At 37.2% G+C, this 22,497-nt stretch overlaps 1 protein-coding gene across 1 annotated transcript in view; it reads right to left on the reverse strand.

Annotated features, from left to right (window-relative positions):
* Window positions 1-22,497, reverse strand: part of LOC122789140 (peptidoglycan-recognition protein SC2-like) — a 47,959-nt gene that overhangs the window by 15,498 nt on the left and 9,964 nt on the right. The window contains exon 3 of the mRNA XM_044056365.1: window positions 14,719-14,837. Within this exon, the coding sequence (XP_043912300.1) occupies window positions 14,719-14,837 (119 nt within the window). The remainder of the gene's footprint in view (window positions 1-14,718; window positions 14,838-22,497) is intronic.

The following is a 22,497-nucleotide window of genomic DNA, read 5'->3' on the forward strand; positions in this document are numbered from 1 at the left end:
GCGGTGTAAACTTTGGGTCAATATTACTGTCACTGCTGAAGTGACACCTCGACCCCATGTACAAAATGAGAAAAGGGGTTGAGGATAGATGGATTTAGATAACTAAGCCCAAATCCTTTATAATAAAAACAATACAGAACACAGCAGAATCAAGACAGACCTTAGCAAATGCTGTTAATCATCTTCTTCGTCTTTCGGCTTTTCCCGGTTAGGGGTCGCCACAGTGGAACTCTGGTCCGCTAAGGATTGACAGCAGATTTTTACAGTGTCAAGTTGCCAGCCCGATGCCCAACTTTCAACAAAGACACACCCATTCATGCATGTCTTTCAAACGCCACTCAACTGTGGGGAGGACATGCAGACTCCACACAGAAGGCGCTCCAGGCGAGAATCGAACTGGAGTACCTCTTGCTGTGAGGCGACAATGTTACCGCTGCACCACCGCAGCTTTTTAGCAAATACTGTTAATACAAACCATATTTCATCATGGAAAGATCTGATTTAGGGTTGCACCTTCAGACACCATTATTAGTTTCCTTATTTAAAAATTTCAGTTCATACAGATAAAAAATTACAGACCATACATTTTTATGAGAATGAATAAATCTGGGTTAAATAGTGCCTGGTGTAGAGAAAGTGGAGAGTATGACTGGTAAATCATCTCAGCGACTCCTGTAAGTTGGATAAAGGCATAGCTGAAGTATCTAATCTGGCCCTCTGTATCTGTATGAGCAATCTAAGATTGCCAAACTCAATACTGGGCATAAATACGTAGATGACTTAAAGCTATAAACTGCACTGCAAATGCTGCAGACCAGTTAAGAGTGGAGAATACCTTAGACATATTAGCAACCAAGATCAACAAGTTTATTTATTTTTATTTATTGACATTTCATTACTGGGAAAGTCTGACTGGGTAGAAGCCCATTTTCAGTGGAGGCCTGGGGAGAAAAGTTCCACATTATTACAAATCATTTTAATAACAACAATTTTACAGTCTTCAAAATAAAACAAAAACATCTTGCTACTAGACATATAGGTTCATAGGTGTATACTAGGCTAATGGCCCTGGAGCCTTCACAAGCCTACACCCATAGAATTACCCTGGCATCGTGCCAACCGACCTTAGTTCCAGTGCCTCTGTTGACTAGAGCCACTGGAGTGATCCTTAGGGTGAATTTTCAATTTCCCATCCACTCATCAAGATTTCTCTTTAAGAGGGCCAATGAGGTGCTCAATTTAACATGTATGGGAAGTCTGTTCCATAGCATGGGCAGTCTCTGGGTTATGAACCTATCCCTCCAGCATGTTCTGTTGATTGTGTTAATGAGGCAGTGGTATATGGACCATGTGGTGTGGAGGGATTGAGATTTCTTTAGATGTAGCATTTCTAACAGAGCTGGGTCAGATATGGCTTTGTAAGTGAAGCAAAGATCGCCTCTTAAGAAGGCAATATGAGACAAAGAATAGTTGGAGTTTTTTGAGTCTGTCCATATAGGCCAAGTGTTTAAGGCCTAGGATCCTCTTTGTATGGTACTTTTTCACTTCAGAGGCTTTTCCTTTACTGTTCTGCCACCCAACTGATTAAAATGAATATAAAAATAGGAATACACAGGGACATAGTCATTTTACTTCTTTTACAATAATGAGTGAGCTACTGACAGAAGGAACATTGCAAGGGCCTACTCAAGTTTCTGTTCCAAATGTAAACATATCTGCTTATGTAAGGGTGTGGACCAGAAGAGGACAGGAAAGAATATATGTTGACGGGGCAGTTATCCATAAAGTTGTACAATATTCAGATTTAAGGATTTTGGTGGATCATAAACCGAGCTTTAAAAACAGTACTGATGAATAATGTTTCAAAGTTACCAGGGTTTCTGGAGAAACATTAAGATCTTTGGTGAGTAGAACTCCATCTTAAATATTACCACTATAATTTCACATTTAGAAGATCATAAAAATACTGCACCAAACTTTGGACCCCTTAAAAAAGAAGCTTAGGTCACCAAGAACATAGGTGGCCTATGAGTCTGACATGTTTTATATCAAGGGACTACTTTACCAGGCTAAAAAAATTATATAAGTTATTTCGGAAAGTGAGGAAAGATCTTATACTGACATCAGACAATAAAAGATGATTTTGTTCTGCAGTCTGAAGATTTGTTAAAGAATATATACAACAAGAAGTCTGTATGGGTCTGAATGGAACTTGGTTTGTAGAATATGTTATTTGTCTATGCATTAGTCTAATTAATTGGCTTCAGCACTATGGAAGTCTTTAAGATATGGCTGAAAAATATTAAAGGGAGAGGAAAATTTCATGAAGTAGTGCATAGACTGCTCTAAAACCACAGATTTCATTGTGAGGGGCACATATATGTATGTATGTATGTATATAGATATGCAAATATTAGTTAAGACATGAGCAATAGCTCACTCCTTATTGTAAAAGCAGTAAAATGACTATGTCCCTGTGCATTCCTGTTTTTATCACCTTAATCACCCGGTGACAGGAAAGGAAAAGTCAAAAGCCAACTAAGAGTTCCTCTGATATCTAATAGCAACTTACTGTTCTTGATTGCTTTTTTAAGAGGTTGCCATCATGAAATCAATGAAAATATGAAAATTGATAAATACATTTGAGACAGAGCAGAACCAACACTGATGGATACCAACTACAGGAGTTCAAAGGAGCACTTCAAAGACCTACACTATGTACAATGCTACCATACAAGGGGATCATAGCCATTCTATTTCCCCTCCTTCTGAACTTATACTTTTAACAAGGGATGTTTTGTAAGAGAATAGAAGTATGTGGTTTCACTTGTTAGCAAGTGAAGCTAACATCAGCTTCCCAGTGACCATTAATTCCAGTTGAGCAATTAGCTAAACAAATGGACCTTTGTTCTGGAAAACAGCCCACTTCTAGGATAAAGACTCGGTGGCATTTCATTGTTCATGATGTGACATTTCACAGTGTCTTTCTTTTTTTCATTTTATGTAAATAGTAACACAGAAATTACACATATTTTTACAGATTTGTGAACAGTACTGAATACCTTTGAAATCATAAATAAAGCATCACTTGACTGGGACATGGTTCTTCATGCAACTTTTCACATGATACTATGAAATTTCAAACATTTTTGATGGTCAGTTTTTTTGAAACATTCACAAAATATGGAACTGTTGAATATTTTCAGAAATTGTTATGCAAACCCCTTCAAAATCATCATTTATCAGTCATACTTTCATCCATTACATAACATTTCACCTGAGATCAAGAAATGTTTAATTCTTTGAAAGCTGATTTGTTTTTGAAATAGTCACAAAATATGAAACTCTTGCATATCTTCTAAACTATCTATATTAATATGAATTAAATGGGTCTATAGTATGTTGCTGAAATGGCAAACCAGTGAATGTCGTTTCAGTGACACATAAACAGCGAAATACTACTAACGCGAACGGCCAGGTCACCAATTTCTTTTCCTAGGTAGACCAACCAGACACGACACACCTGTGCCCTCCACACACCCCCTAACTAAATATACCTACTCCAAGATCGCACTACAGTGGCGTAAAGGGCAATTTCATGGCGATGGCCAAGCAATTTTTTTTTCCCCTAGAAAAAAAAAATCAGTGACCTGGCCATTCACGTTAGTGGTATTTCACTGTTTATGTGTCGCTGAAATGGCATTCACTATTTTGCCATTTCGGCAACATAATATCACATACCACTTTTCAAAAGAATAAAATCATTTTATTCAAAAAACTTAACAATTCCAATCAATAAACTAATATGCAGCACAACTTTACAGCAATAAATCGTAATAAATACATTTACATTGTTTTTCGAAAATCTACCAAAATAGTTTAACATCTGATTCTCTTTCTCATTTCTCATAGATTGATTTACTAAAATATCACATTTAACTAATGTACTTTGATCTATGGAAACAGTGTAACGTTTTCATACTCCTTCTCAGTTTTCTCTAGACTGTTCTGAAGTACTACCCCACACCTACTTAGCAGTATTTTTCAAACTATACTCATCATTACCATGTTTTGTTTAACTCACTAACCTAGTGCTTGTTTCTACTCATAGGATATGAATGCAATAAATCAACAACCGGGAGAGGCGAATACGTGGTACAGACAATGACAACACAGGATGGGGACAATATTTGGAATTAGAACTGAACCAGTGGCTCAATAGAAAAGAATTTGTAATTTCTGACCCAACACCTATACAGGATAATGAAACTTATTTAGGTATGTGTAAAAAACTTAAAAACAAAATGTTTAAATATAGGGGGCTTATGGCTGACAATAGTTATTTATGTGAAAGTTTGAGATACGAAATTGTGCCTAAAGGATTTCGTATCAACAGATTTCCTAATACTGTAAATGTGGATACAGAATTTTTTAAAGAACTAGCAAAAGTTTTTAATGAATGTGGTTTAAATGTGGTAAAGCTTATTATTAAAAACAATGAAAAATGTTTGCAGGTGCTGGCTAATGAAATAAACATCTTCACTAAAAAAATACAGAGAGATTTGCTTTTTGGGGTGGAGGAGATGAAAAAGAAATATGCATATATATGTGGTAAGCATGCCGCGGTGGTACAGCGGTAGCATTGTTACCTCACAGCAAGAGGTTCTCCCGTTCGATTCTCGGCTTGGCTTGGTAGTGCCTTCTGTGTGGAGTCTGCATGTCCTCCCGCAGTTGGGTAGCGTTCGAAAGACATGCGTGCGTAAATGGGTGTGCCTTCATTGAAGGTTGGGCATCGAGCTGGCACCTCGGCGTTTCGTAAAAATCTACTGCCAATCATTAGCGGACTGGAGTTCCGCTGTGGCGACCCCTTACTGGGAAAAAGCCGAAAGGCAAACAACAACATTTAAGGATGTGGAGATTTATGAAAGAAACAACTGGAAATGGAAGATAGGTAAGTTAGAAAGGGATTTAACAGAATATAAGAAAGGAACAGCACACACCATTAAGGGGAAGGAGCATAGGAGAAGTGAAAAAGGAGATATGGGGTATGTGTGGTACAAAGATGGGGGGACTGTGATGTGATGGACACAGCTAGTGGGGATGTCCCTTTAGGAGGGAATGTACCGAGGAGATCAGAGAGAATAAAGAATTTGGTAGTTCAACCCTCGTATGCGCAGATGACATTGAGGGGTGTGGGAGACAAGGGAGGGACCAACAGGGTATGTATTGGAACAATCAGAGGAACCCTGTACAACCTGTGTACTCACCCAGGCAGCAATGGGAGAGGGATAAATAGTGGTGATATAGAACTTGAAGGTATTGTAAAGAGAGGTTGTATATATGAGAAAGACAACCTCAAAATTTATAATTATGCAGAAGTAGACATGGATGACAGATGTTTCCAGTTATTCAAAAAAGGTTTTAAATTTGTTCAAACAAGGAGAGGTAATGTGGCCAACACTTTATTGGAAACTAAAATGTTCATAAGGAATTTGAATTTAGTTACTATTTTTGAAGGGAAAGGAGCTGGGTGTGAAACACTCAAAAAGAAGAGTATTATGTACCCCCCATTGATACCGGACTTACTCAATTTTGAAACCATTGCGAGTAATGAAATAAAAAAGTACTGTAGGAATAGAAAGAAATGGTATCCAAACAATATTAGTCCGGAAGAGAGGGATGTCTTGAAGGAGATTACTAACAATAATGAAATAAGAATCATGAAACCGGACAAAGGGGGAGGGGTGGCTATTATGCATACATGGGAGTATATTGGGAAGATGCTCAATGTTTTGAGTGTGGAAGGAAGATATAGTTTGGTGTCCCGAAACAAAATGAATATAGCCTGCAGTAAGATTGACATGATTTTGGAGGACAATCTGTTACAAGGGGCTATTGACAAAACACTGTATGATTTTTTAAGAGTACCCAAACCATTTATTTCCAGCATATTTGGGATCCCTAAGACACACAAGAATCCCTTGGACCCACCTATGAGACCTATCGTCTCATCAAGTGAGTCCAAGATAGAGCCTTTGGCTATATATGTTGACAAAAAGTTAAAACCATATCAAAAATTATATCCACATATTCTAGTGGATTCTTGGGATTTCCTTACAAAAATGGGGAAATTAATGTATGACAAGGAATATAATTTTATAACAGTGGATGTTAATGATTTGCTTTCAGTTATTCAACACGAGTTTGGATTAAGATGGTTGGAAGACATGATGTTGGAATTTGTTTTTTTAAATAGTGGTGATTTCAATTTAGTACTTGAGAGTGTGGAATTAGTTATGAAAAACAATTTTATATACTTCCAAGGAGAGGTATACCACCAGATTGATGGTATACCTATGGGTGCAGCTTGTGCCCCTATAGTGGCAAATATAGTCCTTTTGTACTGGGAGAAACATTATGTGTTTGATTCTAGATATAAACAGTACATAAAAGCTTATTTTAGATTCCTGGATGACATATGCCTGGTTTGGAAGGGACCAAGGTATGAAATTGACAGTTTTATAGAGTATATTGGTCAAACTACAGAATTTTTAAAATTTAAATATGAAATACGGGAGGAGTATGTGAACTGTTTGGACGTAACTACAATGAAAGATGTTGAGAACAGAAACTTTAAGTCTAAACTATACAGAAAGGAGTGTTTTTCAAATTCTTATCTCCACTATAATAGTAGCCATCCTATTAATCAGAAGTGGAACATTATTAAAGGTCAGATGATTAGGGCAATTAGAATGACGTCTGAAGAGGAGGATATGAAGACAGAGCTTGAATTTATACAGAGTTTGTTTGTTGAGAGGGACTATCCTGTAGAGATTATAGTTAAAATTAAGCAGGAAGTGTTAGGGGAGTGGAACAAGAAATATGTACCATTACTGAAATGTGGGCAAGTGGATGGTGTTGAAATGTTAGAAAATTAGTTAGAGAAAGAGAAAGGTGATGTATATATGGTACTGACATTTAATGAGGACACTAAAGTTATTAAGAACATTATACATAGAAATTGGACTTTATTTTCGTCTATGCCCAATAGTATCAAGTTATTTTCTAATAAACTGAAATTTGAATATAAGAAAAACAGATGTTTGAAAGAACTATTTGAAAGGGAGCAGATGATGGGAAGTAACAGGAAGAAGGTGGCCACGTATAAATGTGGCAGATGCCCGCAATGCCCATTTGTGTATAATCAGGAGGTTTTGGATATCGAATATATGACATTTTACCCTAGGGGTTACTACAATTGTCAGACCATGGCTATAGTATATTTGGCTAAATGCACATGTGGTGCATACTATGTGGGTAAGACGGAGCGGAGTTTGAAGCAAAGACTATACGAGCACATATATGACATTAATAGGAAAAGGGAAACTAACGCACTTTTTTAGACACACACTAGTGTGCCCGTAGGCAGATTTTAAATTTTGGGTCATTGAGCAGGTGGGTAGAAATGAAAGGGGTGGAGATTGGGAAGTACAATTTGGCAACTGCAGTTGGATACGTGCAACCTACCAGGGCTCAATGATCATATTTCAATTATGCCAGCATTAAAAATAAGAGCAAATAAGTATTGACATTTAATAATAGCTTAAGATAATAATTATTTATTTATTTATTTTTTTAACAATTATGGATGTACAAAATTAAATGTTTTTAAGTCTTACACAAAATGTGTTTTAATATGTGTTATAATATATATATGGAAATAACATTCATGCATAAATAACATCAACAGAGATTTTTATATATGTATATTTGCACAATATATTAAGTATATGTTTTTAACATATTTTTAATATATATATATATATATATATATATATATATATATATATATATATATATATATATATGTTTTAGGTACTATATTTATGAATGTATGTGTATAAAATGTATTGGGGGATTGTTTAATTGTTTAATTGATTGAAGGTGTTGGGTCTATTTACATGAATGGTGCGAACTTTGTTGTTGACTCTGATGATGTTTCCGTACTAGGAAATGAAAGCGCTTAGTCTGTTTGCTTTTTCATTTAAATTTGTTGTCTATTGAAAAATAAATAGTTTTTACTGCATTAGAGGTGGCCTTTATTGTGCTAGAAAACTACTGGAGATTTTGTGGTTAATGCAATAAACTTCAACAAGATGCAGTTTATGGTCTAATAAGAACATGCCCCTAGTATGCAATAAGGCACTAGCCATATGCACATTTAGCTGTTTCAGTATGCATTGGGGAGGGCATGTATGCATTTACAGAGCATAAACTATAATGCAACCTGTCTTATTCCTCTCTCTATGTGTGTGTGTGTGTGTGTGTGTGTGTGTGTGTGTGTGTGTGTGTGTGTGTGTGTGTGTGTATATATATATATATATGTTTGTGCACATTTTTATTTTCATTTTATTTAATTTCTAGGCTGTTTGTAGGTAGAGTAGTATCTTGATTTTTTTAATATGTGTATGACTTTTATTTAGATAAAAACATGTTCATTCACCATCCATTTTGCTTACATACTTTATTCAGTTTATTCTTAGGGGGGGGTGGTGTCAATCACAGCTTATGTGTCTATCTGTATATGTATATAACATTATATCTCTCTATATATTTTTTCAATGTTTGCTTTCTCTCTCTTCCTCCCCCCCCCTCTCTCTCTCTCTCTCTCTATATATATATATATATATACTAGTGGCGCCCTTATAATGTCACACATTTTGACTCAGTCCACATGTTAGCCTTTTCATTATTTTAGAGCACTGGGCCATCTACAATTTATTGACTGATGCAGTGTTAGCATATCTGATAGTAATGGGAAGATGACAGGCAAACACAGTTTGCTTTCTTCAGTTATACATGTATTGATTGTTGGACAATGTCTTCATACTCACCATCTAGTAATTCAATATAGAACCTTTACATGCCTATGTTTTTATGTATTCACCAAGGGTGATACTAGCTGAGACACTGTAGCAATTTTTTTTTTCTTTTGGTGCTAAGCAATATCCTGATTTAGTTGCTTAATGCTAATAAATTTGACTATTTTTCTTAATGTTATATCACCTGCTAGAGAGCCTTGCCTTTTGAGTGGCCACGGTGGCACAGTGGTTAGCATTGTCTCCTCACAGCAAGAGGTTCTCCGGTTCTATCCTCGGCTGGGGTGCCTTCTGTGCGGAGTCTGCATGTCCTACCTGTGGTCGCATGGGTTTCCCCCGGGTGTTCCGGTTTCCTCCCACATCCCAAAGACTTGCAGTAGGTGGATTGGACACTCTAAATTGGCCCTAGGTGTGAGTGTGTGTATGTGTGTGTGTGTGTGTGTGTGTGTGCCTTCTGTGGAAGGTTGGGTGGCGGGCTCGCAACTCAACACTGTAAAACTCCACTGCCAATCATGAGCAGACATGTGATCTGCTGTGGCGACCCCTAACCGGGAAAGGCCGAAAGAAGAAGAGAACCTTGCCTTTTAGTTGGTCATTGGAGATGCTATTATAGGTTAGCGTTCTCAGAATATTGTGATGGTTCAGAGTTGGTAGTATTGCGGTAAAGGAGGTTAATGGCTGTGATATGGGTGCTTGAATTAACACTACCTCAGCGATAATGGTTGAAAGAATTCTTCTCTAGCTAAGTGACATTTGAAGAAAATGGAGTCCATGATGAATTTCTGTTTCAGAAAAAAATGTTTCTCTTAAGAGACAAATTTGGATTTGGCAATCTGTTCAGAACTTGTTCACATCCACCAGGTTCAGTAAAAGTTCCTGTGGTGTGGGTCCAGTAACTGGGATGTCAGCCAGACAAATTGTAGCTTGTAGCATACATTGTAATAAATTACTTAGAGTTCTATAAAAGACAGCAGAAGCATAGAATAATGTAAATGTTAATGGTTATATACAGACATTCCTTTCTAAGCATTTATAGCCAAATATTTCTTTGTGACTCTTACTTATTTTGAAAACTTTTTACCCTTGCCAACAGTGGAAAAGGTCTTCTAATTGAGATATTGGCTACTGTTCCAAGGATGTTACTTGATTAACAGGTGATTTACAGCCCTACATTATAATTCAGTCAAGTTTTAGTACAGGTACAATAGAAGCAGACCTTACTGAATATTTCACTGGAATTGGATTTTATTTTCTTTCAGCAAGTTATTTCATCTTCTCTTTAGCATGCTTTGAACAGAAATTGTAAGGAAGTGACCTATATCTGAAATATTAGGGTGTAGCATCTTCTGGAATATGAATGGTAGCTATGGTCTTTTTTAAGATATCCATTTCTTAACAGTTTCCTCTTTTTTTAATAAACACATTTATAAACCCATGTTTTCAGAGTTTATGTGGTTTATTCTCCCCTCTGTTTAGCTGCAGTTTATGAGTGTTTTCTCATCAGACTTGATCTAGAACCTTCTATTCTCAGTAAAAGTAATGCTCCTCTCACTCCCCACAATTAACATTCACATTAGGAAATCACAGTATTGTTCTGGTGTACATGTTTTCAGTACTGTGATAGAACAAACTCTGGTGGCAAATTGTGTGACTTATCCAAAGTATGCTTCAAACATGGTCTCAGTACCAGCCTCAACATTTACAGGCTTCACATCTAATATAATCTTATAGTAGAACAGTCTAAATTTCTGTATACACAGACTTTACAAACTATTCCTGGGATTCAGAAACATTTTACATATATCAGTAAGCAGTTTTGCATGATGGGCATCCATGCACAGGGTCTGGGTGATTTAGAGCTACACTGAATGTGAGCAGGAAAGGGCGAGGAATTTGACAGGTTGCATAGTATGCAAGTGGTAATATAATGAAATGGTAATGAGCTAGGTATTAAGAGTCCCCATGAATGCAGATAAGGATAAACAATACAGTGGGACAATTCAGAGAAGTGGTAGATTGACGTTAAAGACATGCAGGTAGGTGCGTGCGTGAATGGGCATGCCTTCTTTGAAGATTGGGCATCGGGCTGGCAACTTGGCACCGTAAAAATCCACTGCCAATCATTAGCAGACGGGAGTTCCGCTGTGGTGACCCCTAACCGGGAAAAGCAGAAAGACTTTTGTTTATATATACTGCAACTATAGGCATTAGCGCCAGAGTTAATGACCAAAGTAAAGTCCTAGAATTACAGGAGGAAAATCATGCAGAGATGTATGGGGTAGCTACAGCATTATCCAACCGATATATGCATCTGGTTGTACTCACTGCTGGCAGTAATGGCATTATATGTCCAACCTTGTCATCCTTCTGCACCAAGTATATCATGCCTGCCACAACACTGACATTGTGGGCTGAAACTTTGCAGACAGAGTCACCTTGCAGGACATGGTCACAATGTGCCATCTCATGAGCAGGCCCATGAGAGTAACTTTCCCTGTTGGTACCAAGGTATGTGTAGCTTTTCAAATACTAGCTAAGGGGCTTTTCAGCAACTAACAGGGGACATGTTGGGTGTACCTCAGGCTTCTGCCTGAAGGATACTTCACCAGTTCTGCAACATCATACTACAACGTATGGGGAAGCATAAGTGATTTCCACATATCACAGAGGATAGAGACAGTAGCAAGTGATTTATTTATGAAACAGCCTCTTTCCCTGAGGTACTAAGTGCTACTGACTGCACCCACATTACAATAAAGGCCCACTTGAGGAAAGATGTAAATTAACCACAAGGGTTTCCATTCCATTATCTCCCTAGTGGTCTGATTTGCACAGGGTATAGTATTCCCTGTATAGTATACATTGTGCCTGCAGGCTACTCGGGTAATACCCATGCCTCCCACATATGGGACATATGGGACTTAAATCAGTGATTTGAACAGGGTTATTTGTAAGGATTTTAAAATATGCCTTTTTATATTATGGATGCAAGAGAACCAGAAATAAGATGGGGGAGAAGCAGAAAACCTTTTAGAAGTTAAAGAATGTCAATGAAAGTGAGACTAGATGTGATGAATGGATGTGGTCATAATGACCACATTAATTTTAAATGTGTTTTTAAGAAACAGAGACAAAGTATTGATTGTGGTAGAGATGGCATTTTGTAAAAAGTTTAGTATGAGTTGAATTTTTGTCAATAATTCACATAATATATTTTTGAAATGGTATACTTGTAAAATATTTTGAATGGATCCCATTCAGAAGCACAACTCTACTCCACATGGATAACAGCCTACCTTCCCAATGAGTGCAGTGGGGGGTGGGCATACAGAAGACCCTCACTGCTGCCTCTGGTTGTGCCTCAACTGGCAAAAGAGCAATTGTTCCCTCCAGCAGCACTGCCATGGGCGAGCTGTATGTAACCCATTGGGAATTGGTGGAGATGGGGAAGAGTTTGTAGACCAGTGGTTTGTAGCTACATTGGCTTCCTGGAAAGACCTCTCTTATATCTCCAATATATATTATATATATATATATATATATATATATATATATATATATATATATATATATATATATATATATACCCTTCCTCTCTTTCCTCACTCCCCTTCTTACCTTGCAATTTTCCCTGTTTCTTTTCTTGTCCTTGCTGACCCCTTTTTCATACTGTCTACTGTATCTGTTTATACCCCTTTTTATGAACAAAAATGATTTAATCATTGCAAAAGGCAATTTAATGTGACTTGCTTGTTTTCATGTATTGTCATGAAGTAGTACTTGTGCACGGGCTGAGGTGTGTGCATTCTCTGTTCTCATATATTTCTTTCATATCACTCCAAGCTGCAGCTGGAGCATGGGTAATGTGAATTTTGGGGGATCATTTTATGTAATTAGCCATGTACTGGGCTGTGAATTTCTACTAGTCAATTAATAATCAACCTTAGAGTCAGGCCGCACTTTGCTATGAACCTTACCTGTAGTGGGCATTCTGCAATTCTGCTAAATATATTTCTGTATCTCTGAGCATACAAAAGAAATGTGTGCTCTGCTTTCTCTGTGCTGCCTTCCTTGGTGCAAAACAGATATGAATAATAAGTATTAATAATAAATGTTGAATTTCTATTATATCCCAGAAATATGACACATAAATCTCACACATATTTTATGAGTGTGACATTGTACAATGATAATGACATCAGACCTCCTTTGTCTTTGTTAACCAAAAGAATCACCATTTTGTCTCTGAGTTTTTTCATGATCATGTCATTAGGGTTTCTGATTTTATTGATGGATTGACTGATTGACTGATTGACTGATTGATTGATTGATTGATTTGGTAATTGGTTAAATTAAGTGAACCAAGAACACATTTCAGCCATGGTGTATGGCAGAGGTAGTATAAAACTGGAGCAGTATACTGAATACAGTGGACTAAATAAACTGTACGTGATGCAAACGAGACTGACATGAGAAACACTGCTTCTTTTCTAACTGATTAATGCTTCTAATTCCTTATATAAGATAAGACTTGTCTTAAAGTCCTTAAATCATCCGAGTCTGCGTATAATTTCAGCAAGTTATTAACAAAGAGATGAAGAGGACAAAGGGACCAGGTGCTTTGACATTCATAAGAAATTGTACATACCACTGCATCAGATGAGGAGATATTAAATTATGTAACATAAAGACCTAGGCCACAGCTCACAGACTTAAATGACAAGTCAGTTAGGTATGTAAGGAAGCGTTGACACTGTCTTGAATAATGTTTTACTTTATCTGTGTATGCAGTCGACAACTGATGGAACATCATAAATATTTAGCTTGATACACAGCTGTTGCTTTTGTTATGCCCTGAATTGATTGCTGTGACATGTTATCTCAGTAACAGAAGGCATTAAAATGGTTTTGTGCTCAGTGCCATGCAGTGCTAATGCTGCTGCCTGGCCATTCTAAGCACAGCCTCATTACTCCCCTGCTGCAAACTCTACACTGACCATAAGCAGAGCCACACAGAAGCTCCAGAACTGCACTAGTGACCATTACATAATACACAGTCAGCCCTTAGCTCTCCACTCATTGACAGGACAACTATGCTACATCAGCTGCACCCTTTATTTGTTATGTGGGGCCTTATTTGATATGTAGAGAAGTCACTTGGCATCCTTTTGTAAAAGGACCTTTGTAATAATAAGCCCACTTATTTTATTGCCTCAAAATCCTTGAAGGGAGACTATCTGAGACTTTAAAAAAAAAAATCTTGCATTTAACAAAAATACTACACTCTCTGTAATTTCCTAAACCTAATGTCTCATACAGAAAAGTTCCAAGATGGTTAAAATGTATTTTCTATATTGTAAGACTGATGTACATCTAAATACTTGTTACCCTTACAGGGTGGTTCTCTTTTCCATCTCATTGTGATGTGATCTGAGAGTTAGTATATTTAAGTACAGGTTGAGGGGGATGGTGCAGGTGCTTACCCCATGCAACAATTCCTTTCATGTTACTGCCATTCACTGGTTCAGTAAGTGTATTTTGCAATTAGTTTACATCATGTGCACAGTCAGCATGTTGTGGTCTTGATGTAAGACCACCCTTGTAGACATCAATGCAGTTTCATATTTATATTTGTAAGTGATATGTGTTTCATCTTATACCCTAATTTTAAAGATAACTACATTTTCTTTGAAGACTGCGGAGCAGACTGCATAAATAATGGCACCCTGGATTATGCAATGGATAGCAGCTTCTATCACTCATCGGTACTTCTTCTTGCTATTGTTCCCAATTTGGACAAAGCATTATAAAGTCAACAGCTTGATTCACATTTGCTTACTCATGAAGTTTCCAATAAAGCTAATGCCATAACTGACACGATTGTAGTTTTTGGCGTGGGCACCTCTTCTGTCCCATCCAACACCCTCATAGATATGTCCATCACCGCCAGTGAGGAAACTGAAACATTAAAAACAAAACATGACAGTTGACTTGAGTCCAGTAACAACATATAATGTTTTGGTTTGAATACAAAGGAACAGAAGAATGAATAATTTCAAGACTTTCATAGGAAAGACGAGTTAGCCTTTTTTACTGACATTCATTTGACATACTAATAAAACAAAATGTTTGCTTCGGAAAAAAATGATAAACTTAAAACACCAGGAAAAGAAGCATTTTGCCTTTACATTTTGTACTGCAAGCAGCCTGCAGACATTTCCGCATTTTCTGCCTGTATAATGCTGTATTCTAATTTATATCTTTATTTGCCTGAGCCTCACACAAAACAGTGTGTTATACTTTATAGCATTTGATGTTGCCATTATTGAATTAATTCTTGTCTTGTCCTTAGAAGGCAGCATATACCATTCACAGGGTATTGTCCATTAACAAGTATAGCCATATAAATACATTGAAATTACCAGAAATGAACATTTAATATATATGTAAGTTAGAGTTCCTTTATCCTTAACACTGGCTATACATTTGTTGAACATTTACTATGTTTCAAGGCAAATATTATAGAGAGACCAGAGCTGTAATTCATTATATGTTTACTCACTCTTGTTTCTTCTCAGCAGACATACCCAGCCAGGGCATATACACATGGTGTGATGGATAAACTAAATCAAGAAAAGAGAGGATTGCACATCTCTAAAGACAAAAAGATGCTCTTAAGCTGCAGCTTCATGCAAAAACATACAGATCAGACACCACAGAACACAAAACAGAAGCAAGAAGCTAAAACAGCTCTGAAAAGTGTAAACTGCTTCTTGCAGTCACAGGAAAATGCAGACTTTAATGTTTAACAGCTTTTAAAGCTGTTAAGCTGTCAGAGGTGCACTTACCTTAGCTTTTGGCCACTGTGGCAGCACTAAGTGTTTATGGCTTTCAAAGCCATAAGCACTTTGCTCATCCTACATTTTTTTTCTAAAATATCAGAGCAGCTGAAGCCCCATGTACTACAAAGAATTATGAATGAGTCTCTTCACTCAACCCAAAAGCTGAATTTTTTGGCACCCATGACTTGAGCACATAACTCAGTTATGATAAAAGACCAACTTATAATCATGTATGTTGTGTACGTCTCTTTTTACATTTTTACCTAGGGTAAAAAGGAGAAAGACGATATGAGCAGATATTATTCTTTGATAGTATGTATTTCAACTTATGGCTTCACATACGTATAATGTTTATCTGGGGTTGGCATTATTGCCTCTGGATCAGAGTCCCACAATTTCCATTCTTTTTATCATAAAGCACATGGCAGTTATCCAGGCACTGGCATTACTGACTCTGTATCAATGATCTTGAACTCAGTTTATATATAATGTAAAAAATATTAGGGTTTCTTACAATAGATCGTGCAACATTTGCCAAGGGCTTATCCGTCCTTAATTACTAAGAGTTGTCGCTTAGCCTGGCTAAGTAATGCAGAGGGATGGAGCCCTTACTGCAGCCCAGGTGACAGGAGTTTGATTAATGCCCCTGACAGGGAGGGAAATGGAAAGGAGTGAAGAGGTATGGCCTACTTGCCTCTCCTTGGCATTGGAAAGGGTTGCATTTGATCTGGGGCAAACATAGTAATTGTGATTTCCTTAGTAAAAATTGGAGAAACCACAAGTTATGGTTGTCAAGGAGAAGTGGATCTGTTTTGTTGAAAAGCCCCTTGCAGAACTCAGGGACGGTGTCTGTAGTCAGCCCATTGTACAATCTCCTCCAGCGCATTGTTGAGTTTATGCAGGGGGCTATGGTACAAGCAAGAAAAAGATGAACCACCTCTGATGCCTGAGTAAATTTGACCTTTCCCAGCCAATGCTGTCCTGGTGATGGTAAATGAATGAATGAATGAATGAATCCATGGGTCAGGAGTGGTTGATGATCTGCAGGCTGTGGGGGCAAAAAAAAAAAAAAGTTGTCACATAAGACTTTTTATTTTTTTTTAATTGCTTAAAAAATGTCCTGTCTCACTGTACATTTATCTTATAAAGAAAATCTTTGAGGCTCTGAGGACTGTATCTGTAGCTTGACTAGACTTGAAACAGTAACCTGGATAAATGATTTAGTGGTTTCCTACACTTGGCATGTTTCATGACCAGGATTTGTGTTACCTAAGAGTTTTGTTTGCTTTTCCAATCTATCCCTCACTGGTCAAAAGTCACGTCTGTTGCTCATCTTTGGTATCACCTTTTGGAATTGCTGTGGTCAACAGTTATGTCTTTCATCCATCCTGGAGTGCAAAACTGATCAGTTATCTTCCCTGAGAATGGTTTTGGTCATCCTTCCTCCTTTTATCATTGGTCTCGACATACATACTTCTTGGGTTTAGGATATGGGGGATGCCACCAGAGGGTAGCAGAAATGGTCACCATTTCGATAATATAATACTACATAGTAGTGTTCGTTTTTATACTAAATTGTCTAGTAACTGGCTGTAGATCATCTGCTTGCTTGTGCTTCCTTTTTTATACATAAGTGTCTAGTACTTGGCTGTAGATCATCTAATTATTAAGGGAAAACTCCCCTTTTTAGTATAGTTAACTTATAATCTTACCTCGGTATTGTTTAGTGCTCAGAGGCTCCTCGGTATCTTTCAGTTGTTTTCATTTCAGCTTGTCTTCTTGCTGCAGGTCATGACGTTCCCACAGCTGTTTCTTATTCAAACCTTACATTGTTTTAGAAAGAAATTTGCATCAGTCGACATGATCTAGGTTACACAACAGAGATTCTGAATGGAAAGATGATAAATCAGCAGGCAAAGGAGAGTAGTATTGCTGGAATTGAATTAATCCTGATGTCTTAGTGAGTACCTTCATGAGGTGGACCTTGTTTTTCACAAAAGCTCACCAAGATCACACAGACTGCATTTCATATAGCATATATCATGGTCAGAAGTAGGTTAAACCATAAAAAAGATAGTTGGGTGCACAAAACCCAGGATAAAAAAGTGCCCAATCCTGGTAAGCACACTGGTGCCAGGACTGGAAAAAATAACAGTGCAGAATCCTCAAGACATGGAAATATTCCTACAATGAGGATAGGTCATGCTCAGGGTGAGGATGGCCCCTCTGTTGTAGAAGGAAGTAGTCTACAAAAAAAAAAATCACAAAACTTTATAGGTCAAAAAAGAGATATAAATATGATAGTGGTCTATTGAGGATAAAAAAGAAATTTTGTATTGTTACTATTATGCAAAAAAGCCCAGAAATTCCAGACAGAAGATATAGAAAAAGATTAAGAGAGAAATTAGAGGAAAGAAAAATATTTGCACAAGAAAAAAGAACTGTCAAAAGCTTCAAATGCAAATTTGCGTTCATTAATACAACAGATTTCTGAAAAACATTATATAGACCAAGAAACCTTGGGCCATTTGGAAAAAGAAGTGACTGAGGAAGTGTAAAAATATAAAGAACAAAATCTAAAGATTTTTGAAAGACATAAAAAAGAAATATGGATATGGGAAAGAAAGTGAGATCTGATAAGGTACAATATTTACACAAAGGAGAAAGCCAAATTAATCAATAAGCAGCCCCAAAGATATTCAAGGAGAAATACAGCAAAGGCATCCAGATATGGAAAATTCACAATACAAAAAATAATAAGATCACCAAGATGGAATGTAGAATACAGATTAGTAAAACAGAAGTTAAAAAATAGAAGCAGAAGTTATGGAATGCCTGCAAAGTGAAGGAGTTAGTGTAGAAAGTCTAGCACTGGTTATATCACAGCATGATGGAATAGTTAGTCCCCCAAGTAAGGACAATCAGGAGCAGCAGGAGACATCTGAAGTAGAAATATGGACATGGGAAAGAAAAAGAGATTTAATATGGTGCAATATGTATGCAAAGGAAAAAGCAAAACTAATCCATGTATGTACACTTTACCATTCTCTATAGTGCCTTGTGGTTTGTGTTTCCAGTCCTTCTTAGCTACTTCTATAAATTAGTGTTTAGAAAATTCCCATTGCAACAGTCTTGCCACATCATTGTACCTTTCAGTGTACAGGCCCTCTGCCATGAGTATATCACACCCAGCAAGAAGATGTGCAACTGTTTCCAAATCGTTTATTGCAGAACCTACATTTGTTTGTTTCTCCCACATGTCCAGTGGACTTTGTAAACCAATGTGCATGTAGTCCACTATCCTGGGCTACCATTATTAACCGTTCACCTTTTGGTTTCAATTCACCTCTCCTTAACCATTCCTGCATCAAGTCCTGATCAACATAAGTTTGTTCCTGGACATCTCTATACTTGCCACTATATTTGTGGCTTTTCCAAATATCTTGCTTCTCATCCGATCCTTCTCTTTATATTCTTTCTTTTGTTTTTGGCACATTTAGTTACAGTTTGATTATTTTTACTTCTGGTTTGATTTCCATTCCTGCTTGACACCAGAATGCTTCTGCTAAATTAAGCAGGGAAGTTATCTTAGACTTCCTCTCCTCATTTTTTAAAACCATCACTATGTCTGGATCAGATGAGGTCAGCAGATATGTGCCACATGTAATCAATTTTGAGGAGCCCCATACTTCCTTCAGAGCAATGACGCACACTGATTTTTATATATCATTTAATAAGCATGAAGTATTCTCTTATTTTCCTGTCCAACTGATCCAATACATTTTGGGGCTAGTCAGTCACCCCAAAACTATAAGAATACAAAGAGCAAATTGGTTTATTGCTTGGACTTTATTTCTATATGTCAAGGCTGTTTTTAATATTAGTTTTAGTCTTCTAAAGTATTTCTTACTGAGTTTTAGTCACATTTGTTTATGTTTTATTGCTGATCCTTCATCAGTTCCCAGATATTTATACACTCCCTTTTCCTCAAGTTCCTTTATATCACATTTGTATCCCATGTTGACACTTTCTTGGTACTGCAACTTTACTGCTTTGATCAATGTAGGATGTGCTTTATACATCTGTAAGCACTCCTTTATCCATGAATGTGGGGTGCTGTCAAATGCATTTTTGTAATCTATCCATGTCATACTTGGATTCCTCCCCTTTTTACAATTCTCTATTACGGCTTTATTTAGCAATAAATGTTCCTTTGTCCCATATGACTTTCTTTGGTTACCCTTTTGTTCTATTGCCATGATTGAGTTTTTTCTTTCTTAAAAACTCCATAATACCCCATTTGAAAGATATTATTTTCTTCTTTGTGTTCTCTTCATATTTCATACATACTTATGACCAAAAGATAAAAGAAAAATAAAAGTGACCCAAGCAAGTAAAACAAAAATGGACAAAATGCACCAAAAACAAAAATCATCACTGGTATAAAGTAGACCAGGTGACAAAGATTTATTTTCGAGCATTTTTATCCAGAAAATAAAGGATTTCTTTAGGAAATGAAAGTCATAAAGCCATTGATTTGCATAGATTAATTCATGTGACAATCCATCTTCCACTCAATTTAAAATATACATGTACTGTATTCCGCGGTGGTGCAGCGGTAGCATTGTTGCCTCACAGCAAGAGGGTCTCCCGTTCGATTCTTGGCTTGGGTTGGGAGTGCCTTCTGTGTGGAGTCTGCATGTCCTCCCAGCTTTCAAGTGGGTGTTCGAAAAACATGTGTTGAATGGGCGTGCCTTCGTTGAAGGTTGGGCGTCGGGCTGGCAACTCGACACCATAAAAACCAACTGCCAGTCATTAGCGGACCGGAGTTCCACTGTGGCGACCCCTAACCGGGAAAAGCCAAAAGACAAACAACAACATGTACTGCACCAAGAGAATTTAATAATAAAACAAGCCATCCACTTCAATAAATATGAAAAATATGTACATAAAAAACAACTTTGCTATCATCATTTCCAAAGCACAAATGAAAAAAATCTGATCATTTAAACTTGGGTGTACACTGGCATTCCAACAAAATTGCCAAATTAATTTAGTATATTTCAGTTCTTTTTCACAGTCACTGCCCCTGTTATTGTGGTTAACTTTTTTTGCAAAATGAAAAACAATTCTTATACAACTATATCTTGTTTCATAACCTTAAGATGCTTTTGCTGACACTTATCTTCATGAGGCCTATTTATTTTCCTCCACCTTTACCATCACCATGACACCTAGAATGCTTGAATTCCATGTTCTGAACTCCTGCATAAATGTTTATGGCATTTTACAATCTTTCCAGTCCCCCACTTTAAACCTATTGCAAGGCTTCTATTTGCTAGCAGTGCATTTGCCACCGCTTCCTCCAGACCTTTGCTCCCACTCACAGTTACATCTATGTTTTATTATTTCTGTATCCTGCTATACAAGTTGGAAAAAAATCATTTCCCAGCAATAAAGTTATTCAGTTATTTGGGCTATATATATTCTATAACAGTCTGCACGAACCATAGCTGTCTGTTAACAGTTCCAAAAAAATACTCTGCTCGATCTTCATATGGCATATGCAATGGTATAATAAGACCAAATGTTACTCTTGCAAGCATGATTGTGAATACATACCACAACTTTTGTACTTCATTACATTTGTCACCTATTGGGTATTTCTTGTTTTACTATTTAATGACGTGCGATATGCTTATGTAGTCCACAGCCTGCCACACCTTCATTGCTGCTGCTAAGTAATTCTATATCCATAACATATCTTGAGAAATTCTGTATCCTCAACTCCAGACTCGCTACTGCCCAGTATCACCTGCTTTCTTCTCTCCTCTACAGATCTCATATTCTCACTAACCTCCTCAAGACTGACCTAAACAGTCTAGAATCTTGCTATAACAAAATTGCCAAGTTTGATACAAATGCCCCACGCAAGTCTCACCACTGTACTGCGCTCTCCCAGCTAAAGCGGCTAGAACCCCCAAACCTTTTAGCTCTTAACCAACTTACTATGACCCACAAGTTAATCCACCAACCCACAAACTGTCTTGCTCTCTCCAATCTTGTCCAGCCTAGTCATAATCCCAGGCCCCTTAGATCCTCCGATAAACTTATGCTGAAGGTCACCCACTCCCACAACTATTATGGTGACTGTCTCTATTCCAATAAAATTACCAAACTCTGGAACACCCTCCCTCAAACCATTACCAAAAAATCCATACTCGAGTTCAAACAACTATTTCATAACTACCTAGCTAATCACTGGCTCTTCTCCTGTAATATTCCTGGCTAACTCCACCTACCTATCCCACCTCTCTCGGCTCTTTTATAGTCTACATACCAGAAAGGCTCATCCAGACTCTGCTACACTTTGCTGTGAAGGAAAGGTTAGTTTGCTGTTATTTTTTGTATTTCTGTATTGCCTTTCTATATTTTGAATACTGTAGTTTGTTTTCTTTACCTTGTGTTTTGCTTGCATTCTGTTTTAACAGCATATTAAAACTTCAAAAGAGACCACAGCTCTCTCTGTTCTGAGTCAGGCAGAATTTTTCCCTCCCTCCCACCCATTTAAGTTGTCTTGTTAAATACCACTGTCTTTCTAGTTGCCCGCCTCTTATGTTAATCTGACCATATATCTCATTTCTCTCTACTTTCACTGGCTTATGTGAGTAATCACAAAACCATCACTTTTGAAATCCCACCCCTTCAATTATTTAAATTTATTGGCCATCCTACAGTATTTCATAGTACCAAAATACAAAAGTAACCACCCCTTT

The sequence above is a fragment of the Protopterus annectens genome, chromosome 14.part0, assembly GCF_019279795.1.
Source record: "Protopterus annectens isolate FY-2018-M chromosome 14.part0, PAN1.0, whole genome shotgun sequence".
In the NCBI taxonomy this organism is placed as follows: domain Eukaryota; kingdom Metazoa; phylum Chordata; order Ceratodontiformes; family Protopteridae; genus Protopterus; species Protopterus annectens.